At 39.6% G+C, this 8,721-nt stretch overlaps 1 protein-coding gene across 4 annotated transcripts in view; it reads left to right on the top strand.

Annotated features, from left to right (window-relative positions):
• The window catches only part of LOC109951775 (glucagon family neuropeptides-like), a 5,363-nt gene extending 1,866 nt beyond the window's left edge, over positions 1-3,497 (top strand). The window contains exons 4-7 of one of the 4 annotated variants that reach the window (XM_020586454.1): positions 203-307; positions 1,075-1,206; positions 1,705-1,825; positions 3,091-3,497. In XM_020586454.1, coding sequence (XP_020442110.1) covers positions 203-307; positions 1,075-1,206; positions 1,705-1,825; positions 3,091-3,099 — 367 coding nt within the window. In that variant the 3' untranslated portion in view covers positions 3,100-3,497. Of the gene's footprint in view, positions 1-202; positions 308-1,074 lie in introns of all 4 variants that reach the window. The other 3 variants (XM_020586453.1, XM_020586455.1, XM_020586456.1) reach the window with 3 other exon arrangements.
• The last annotated feature ends 5,224 nt before the right edge of the window (positions 3,498-8,721 follow it).

Raw genomic sequence — 8,721 nt, 5'->3', positions numbered from 1 at the left:
AAAATATAATTATTAGACATATTAAATCATCTCCAAACTACATGTAGATTGTTGCTCCTTTTCTCCAGTAAAATGTTTGAGACCGGATATCAGACTTATAATTGACTTATACAAAAAGCTATTTTTTGCAGTGCAGCTTGACATTGTTGCCTCTTGCGCTGGGTGTGTGGTGATTTTACTGTGTGGCTATCTATCATCCCAGAACGGAAAGGCATGCAGACGGCATGTTTAATAAAGCCTACAGGAAAGCGCTGGGTCAGATATCAGCAAGGAAATATCTGCATTCTCTGATGGCAAAACGTGTAGGGTAAGGACATCTTCTTGGTTGTCACCTCCTCTTTTCTATTTAATGTTTCCTGTCCTGTGTTTGTTTCTTTTGGCTGATCCTGTAAATGCTCATTTTCACGTTGTTATGTATGTCTGTGGTCCCAGTATCTCCCAGCATGCTGCCAAATGTGACGCCCTCGCTCTTTGAATCGGGCTTTATTAGTGCTATGAAATTGTGGAGGGGAAGCATCAACAGGCACTAGAAGGATTTGGAAAGTGTTTTCTAAACACGCTGCTGTGTTGTTAAGGCACAGAGGGAAGCATTTATCCGCACAGGTTTAGGCTACTTAGATTTCCAGACGAATAAATCAAGGATTGGGTCTCAGTGTTTCCCGATGGAAGAGATGGATGCAATAACTCCTACCTCGGCAGGTCTGTCAGTTTATTGCAGATCGTAAATACACCCCAGATCAACTTGGGATGGGATAAACGTTGAGCAAAAAGAGAACATGAATATGTCTCCAAAGTTAAAGCCTTTGATGGATGATTTTGAAAAACTTTTTTTTAAATCATTCTGCACTAACATGCTTTGTCCTGGAACAAAATATATCTGATTATTTTCCCTTAAAGGACACAAATCAAGTCTCTGCCCAACACTTTTGCATTAGTTTGAACAAAATGTGTTCTCTCTCCGTCTGAGATGGTGACACAGATCATAATTCAAGTGTCCAGATTGGCAGAGGTTACGTGAATGCAGGTGTGTCTGTCTGCTGCTAGTGAAACCTTGCTCTGCTCTGTTTCTCACAGCACAGGGATACTGGACGACAGCTCAGAGCCCCTGTCCAAGCGACACTCAGACGGAATCTTCACAGACAGCTACAGCCGCTACAGAAAGCAAATGGCAGTCAAGAAATACCTGGCAGCAGTCCTTGGGAAAAGGTATAGACAGAGAATTAGAAACAAAGGACGCCGGATGGCATATTTGTAGCATCCCCCCCCTCCTGAAAAACAAAAAAACTTAGGTGTGTGCAGCCCCAGATGAAGTCATTCTGAGATCTGAACAATCAGTGGATTGCTTTTGTGTTCTTAAACATGTATTTATGTATGAAGTAAGCCATTAAAATGAATATTTTGATAATAATGTTGTTTTTATTTTGTACTTAAAGCACTTGAGGACGTACATATCTACTTTGTGGACCAATTTTTGTTCATTTAAAAAAAACAGCCTCTATTGATGTATTCATTGATTTATTTTTTTTAGACCTATTTACTGAGAGGATAACATTGTTCACATTTGCTCCAACAGCCCTGTCTTTTAAACCTCTAGTGAAGAGACATAATTGTGAGGAAAATAAATAGTTTAAAAGACAATCAATGTATTGAATGCTGATTTTTGTAAAGTGACTTTAAGAGTTTAGTTGTCTTTATCCACAACAGCCTTGAAGACAAGGATATTCACCATATCCTACAAGGCATAAACATTGATGCCCTCCCGGACGGGGATGAGTTTGAGGCTATTTTGGGAGACTGGCTGAAACAGTTCTCTCCCGAATTTCCGGTGAGTTTCAGGCTCTTTCCTGTGGCCATGTTCTTGCAGGGGGGCATCTCATGTCCCCTCCTTTTCATCTCACTTTGAACTATTAACCTTGTGATTTTTCTCCAAACACTCAACTTTTCTTCCACCTCATTTGTGCTCTAGAGTCTCACAGATTTAACCTTTAATCTCACCTGTATAGCCACACGCATACAGGCTGAATATGAAGAGACTTTGCTGTTGATTGATACCAAAACTGCAGATTTATTAGCATCCTGTTTATGGATAAAAGGATGATATTGTAATGAAATAAAGTTCATTTATTAGATTTGGCTTGGACCAAATGTGAGCCCTGATGGATTAAACACAGGATGGCTGTCACAAAGAATCTCAAATCTGAGACGAGGACCAGAGTACCTCTGAGGTTTTTCACATCCTTTTCTTCTGCTGTTTTCTCAGAGTGAGCTTTGACTCCTGTGAAGTGCCAATTTTGTGTTTCTATCAGCTGATTTCTGTGTGTTTGGAAACTTCTTAATCTGCTGAGGGTTTTCTCATGTCTGTCATGTATCAGCAAAATTCAAAGCAACACCAGGCAAACGTTGAAAAATGTTAAAAACACTAAGAAATGTTTTTTGTTACATGGTAAACATCTAACATGTAATGCAGCATGCTTTGTGACTGCTGCATACTTGTCATCTCTGGATGTCGTCTTGTGTTCTGTTCTCCTCACTAATATTTCTAAACAAGCTGTGTGTTGAAGAATCTCTCTGTACTTTACTTCTGGCAAATAATTTCTCAGACTGTCAGGCTTTATATTTTAGGCTCTGTGATTTAACCAACAGTAGTTTTTGCAGTTGTAACTGTTAAATTGTATATGAAGAAGCTATGATCAACCAATTAAAATGGCCATTTTCTAGTGTCTTTATCTGCAGTATGCCATAAAAAACTGACATTGTTGAGTTCATTTAAATAATGCTATTAAATTTAAGGAGGAAGAAGAGTAAACTGCAAAACGCAAAAAAAAGAAAACAGTTAGACATCAGGGTCAGCAAATAAAGAAAGCAAAAACAAGCTGATTTTGAAAAACAACCAACATAGTTACACTGAAAACTCACTGGCAACAAATGGCATGAAAAAGTCTGCGTACTCCCACCCAGTTCTTGAGAAAGCTCTGGTGATGCACCATGCACTAACATACAGAAGTAGCGAGCTGAGCATTACAGCAGGGTAGAGTTCTTCGATTTGTGTTTACTGTATCAATCTTTTTTTAATTTTGCATTCTCCTCTAGGCTTTGTGACGCAGGAAGCAGTTTGCAGCTGTGGTGCCTTGCATCGACTTTAAAATTGCCATGATGGCTATTTAGTGGCCCTACAATGCTGCACATCATCAGCTTACATTTCACCTTTTCGTCATTGTCTTTGTGTTGCGTAGATATTTGCTAGGATCTTTACTGCCATTCAGCTTAGACATCAAGCATTCTTGCTTGCACTGCTTTTATTTTATTTTGCTAATTTGTTTTCAGAGCATTAAATGTAGAGTTTTGTGAAAATTAGGGAAGGACCAGTTTCTCCTCTATATGAAACATTATATGTATGAGAATGAAAGCACCAATAGCCTTACTAAAATGAAATAATCTTCAGATATATATTTACTGTGTAGAACGTGAATATTAGACTTCAAATGATGATCTGCAAGGGTCAAGTCAATAAATGTTTAAAAAAAAGTTGTAAAATTTGTATGAATAAATTTTTGTAAACAACAAACATTTTGTCTAATCTTTGAAGCCAGTAGCACCGTAAGTCTTTATGTTAATGCATGAAGATTAAAACTCTTAAACATAAATCAATGCATTCCTTCAATAGAGACAGAACCTCCTCCAGTGATTTTAACAGGATGTTACATAAGAAATGAGGAGATAAACGATCTTGTGAATAGAAAGGGAAGCAATGGTGGTAAATTAACAGTATAAAACATTAAAAAGCCGACACACATTCAGGTTGGACAAATCAATTTCAAAGCACTGACACACTGACACATAATAACTTGAAAAAACAATTTATCTCACAACCACTCCCTCATGATGAATTAAAAAGGAAGGCAGATTTTAGTCTTTTCATCTGTGTGGATGTCACAGTCCAACTACAAGATGTTGCAAAATAAATCGGCAAACCACGAAAACAAAGGATAAGCTGGTGGAAAGGAGACCGATAGTCTGAGCCTCTGCCCCATTTTCATGGTGACTCAGTCAGCTGGTAGAGGAACAGTGACAGCAGTTGGCTGGGTGCTCGCCTCCCCTCGGGACAGCATGAGTAAAGAGACGTGGGCGGGATCACCCAGTCGGCACCGCACAGCGCCTTGCTGCACTTTACACCTCCCCAGGACTTCAGCAGTACTGGTGGAACAGTTGGCCAGTCTCAACACTGGTACTTTCACTTTGTGCCAAAACAACGATGTCAATACACAAGGCAAAAGAGCTGGTTTCAACTAAACATGTACAAAAATGGGGGAATGTGTACCTACATGGTTTGAATTTTCTTCAGTTTTCAACCAGTAACAGTTACCTATTGTATACGTATTATTTATTTAATGTCCATTGTCTCCTACTGCAACCGCTCTAACTAAACCTTAGCCTGGGACGTGGGAGACCAAGACAGCCAGGACTGCCTCTGAAGAACAAGATGTTACATTATGTGATTATTTAAAGTGTACAAATACTACATTCATAATGTAATGAAAAAACCTGCAGTGTGAGTATCAGTCCAGAAGTCTTCCTTCTGTAGGGGTTCCCACACGGCAGGTGCAGTGGGTGGCATTTGGGGAAACCACCACCCAACCTATAGCCCTCCACTGTGTTCCCTTCACCTTTTCCAATCCATATAACAGCTTTATTAAATTTATTAAATAGAGCCCCCCACCCCTGCTCAACCCCAGCATGTCTCATAACATCTGATAATAGGTCTACGCGGAGCAGGACCCCACTCTCCAGATCTCCTCCTCTATAGTGTCTCTTACAATCATTACATTTTCAACTGTGAGTAGCTGCAACATCACACTGTATGGGATGGCAGAGAGAGCAGCTGCACAATGCCAGCCATATCTCTTTCTTTGCTCTCCTTTGTGTGTAATAACCCCCTCTCAGACACGACAGCCAGGCTTTGATTTTGTGGTCGTGGCTTCAGCTCTCAGAGGAACACAGAGAAGATGATCAATGGGAGTGATCTGATTCCTCTGGCCTGTGTCAGACCCTTTCTTAACCCTGCTAGCCAGTGTTGCCAAGCAACCAGTCCCAGGAGGATGCTGGGTGTGGGAAGGGCGCCAGTGCCCTTACTGGACACCAAAATATTTCACTCAAATGGCTTCATCCTCAACTGTGTCCTCTTTAGTGGCTGCAGTGGCAAGTGTCAGGGAGGGGCCGAGTCCTCTCATAGAGGAAAACAGAGGCTGACAAATTTGTAGTGATTCATAAAAGTGCACAGATACTGAGAAAGACAGACACACACATACATACTGTAACTGTAACGCGTGCTTTTAGAAACCGCACAGCTCAGGAAAACTCAGTATGAGAGTTACAGAAAGTTCATTCTGACTCTACTGATTAGTAAAGGTTTGACAGCAAATTGATTCTCTGAGCGACTCTTCAAAGTCAGACTATTTTAACCTCTGAGATAAAAAGTCACAAAAAGAGATCAACATAAGGCCTGGCTTTTCTGGAGAGATGACTATGAAATAGGACAAAAACAGTATGTGACATGTATACTTACATTGAAATCTAAGGGTGCAGGTGTTTTGAGGTGTGTCCTATATATTCTCTCTCTATATATATAGGGTGGGCATATATATATATATATCTACATATTCATAAATGAACCACTCTTGTAAATTTCATGTGTGGTCTTCGCATATAAGCTCACTTTCAGACAAAATGATCAATACCACCACCAACTGTAATTATTTACAGTTATTATTTATAGCACCGGACGACTAAATGAAAATTCTCTGCAGGTTTATCAGATTGTGTCTGTATTTGTTTTGGTAGCAAACCACAAGACAAGTGGATACGTGACGTTTGATAAAGGTCAAGCAGCTGGCAATATGTTTGCAGTAGTCTACAGTAAGTGACTGTGTTTGCGCCTCATTCTTTCTCTTCGTGTCTGCTTTGTGAGTGTGCAGGGAATAGAAAGTGGCGACAGCAGTTCACAGAATACCTTGTTAAGTGGTTGCAGTGTCTGCTTTTTGTCCCACCTTTCAAGCTGAGGGACTAAGTGCTGAAGGCATGAAGTTTTTAATAACAACAGCATCTATGAAAAGCTCTGAAAAAAGACTCACATCAAAATCAATTCCCAATATTTTATTTTTAAATATATTTTACACTCTGTATCCTATGGCTCACACCCATCCCATTTCCCCTGTCTCTCCTCTTCCTTTGCTCTCTCTGTGGACAGTGGACAGTACATCAGAGCCCAATTAGCATTTATCTGGCTCAGAAGTCATGGCAGTCTGGGTTCAGAGGCCAGAGGTAGAGGGCCCCAGAAGAGCATGTTCCTGGGTCTGGACTGAATGTTGCACTCATTACTGGGTTGTCAACTGACCCCTGATGTCATTTTCCTCACATCATTAGAACTAGTGTAGGGCTCAAGGCCAACCTGAGCACACACACACACTCACTTACAAGCCACAGCCACGCCAGTAATATGCATCCGCTGACATCACATAATCGATCTCTCCATTAGCGCACCATCTTACTTCATGAAATCATCACTGGGAAAGGACAATGGTTGGAGCTCTGCGAGTATTCACAATGAAAGGACAATGGTTGGAGCTCTGCGAGTATACACAATGAAGGTCGTTTTGGGATATGTGCCAGACGTACACAATTAAATCACACACTTGTTGGCACATTACAATTTTCTGTTGCCCATTGTTTTGGGAGGTCAAAAAAAAGCCAAATTAGGTTATGTGTGCTAAGCGTTTTGCTGGGGCGGTTTTCATATCTAGATGTTTATTGCTTATCTGACACCAGTGACATGGTGGCATTGTATCGGTTGAGCTACTTGATCTGAATCTTGATCAAGACAGGCACAGAGTGCATTTATCTCACATGTGTTGATGTCACATCACAAGCAAACGTACATGTTACCAGAATAAAGCATTCAGTCATCTATATAAAAAGTCCATAGATTACTTATGAATGTACACAAATTCTTGTATTTATTTTTTACAGCTTATAGCATTTGTTGAAATAGGACCAAACTCAGAGTTGAACAAAAACAACAAAAACTCAGGGTTCTCTTGACAGCGTTTTCACACTGCTTGTTTATCTTTCACACATATCTCGCATGTTGCCATTGTTTAAAAATAATGAGCAATGAAGTGCACCATTTAGTAATTAAGTAATGTTGTTTAGGGTCAGAGTGACATTTCGATCATTAACTCACAGTTAATTCACACATACTATAGCTTAAATCAAAACTGCACTGATTCAGTGTGGAGTCCAATCATTCTTCTTGTTCAGCATCAGTACAGTAGTTTCTTTGGGCTGGCATTTCACAAAAGGCTCCTGTTATTCATCTTCAGTGGAGATTCCCTGAATTAGTCGTCCTGGTCATCAAAGTGAGTGGCAACCTAATAAGAGCCCAAAGCTTTTTTTAACCCTTTAAAGTGGCCTCCTTCGTAATGACACAAATAAACAGGTGATGAATAAGAATGGTAATTAGATATGACTCAAGATGAACATATTCATAAATTAGCTGAGCAATAGCCGCCTGACCATTATAATCTGCTTTGTGGAAGACATTAATTATCTGACATTCATGATTAAAATTTGCTCTGGCTATTATGCTGTGCACAGTTAAGCAAATTAGCCATTCATTTCTTTGTGTATTTTACATACATATCACCTACTGAAGATAATCTTTGGATGTTTTATAAAAGCCGCTTCATAGTCTGTCACACTCTGCTATCATTTGCTTCACTGTGACCTGTTTCATATGTATCTTTAATATCTTCAGTTACTAAAATAGAGCCTCTATTTTTAGCTGTTCACAGTTCATCTTAGCAGACAGCGACTGTTCCTGAAATAAAGTCTCTAGTCTTGTCATATTCCTCCTGAGGTAATGCTGATGAATGGAAGTGTTGATGAAACAGCAGAGAGAAAATTACTGAAAACCAGAGCACTTTCACTGACATCACCATTTTGTAGCTCATAAATAATACCAAAATAAAGCATCCTAACAACAGACAAGTGAACCTCTGTGGACTTTAAAGATGTGGGAGGATGGAAAAACCTATAGTCCTTTCATAAAATCTATGGTTTCCTTGAAGCTTCAAGTTTTGAAAAATGCGTGATCCTTGTTTATTTGTCCCCTGTACACAGTGAAAAATCACTGCTATGAAACAAACAAGTTTTTCTGTCAGAATCACCACCATTACTGTCTAACAGGGAGCGGTACTGTTAAGCTGTGAGCTTATTAAAAAAGACTGAGGACGCCATATCTGCTGACAGCCCCAAATCATTCGGTAAAACCCTTTTCTTTAGTGTTTGGGAACATATGGAGGGGGCAACGCTCTTGGGTGTCATCCTGTCTACTTTTTGTTCTTGCTTATGGTCTGGTGCCACATTTGAACCAATCTAATTATATCATATATTTGTCTGACGACATCATTTAACATGACTGTGACTTAGAGAGACTCACAGAAGAGCAGTTTTTTAGATAGATGATTGAAAAAGGACCTGAAATAACAGATATGTTGTGAAGAGGAAGTAGGGTCTGCATTTGCCCCATTCTCTACAGACAAAACAAAACAAAACAAGACATTATAAAACCATGTAATGAGGGAGAATTTGTTTCTACCAATGTCTTGTTTTTACTTATATTCCAAGGGTTGTGGCTGAGGATGCAACAAAAAGTATCACAAGTCC

This window comes from Monopterus albus, unplaced genomic scaffold (genome assembly GCF_001952655.1).
Source record: "Monopterus albus unplaced genomic scaffold, M_albus_1.0 scaffold405.1, whole genome shotgun sequence".
In the NCBI taxonomy this organism is placed as follows: Eukaryota; Metazoa; Chordata; class Actinopteri; order Synbranchiformes; family Synbranchidae; genus Monopterus; species Monopterus albus.
This window is presented reverse-complemented; position numbering and strand designations above follow the sequence as displayed.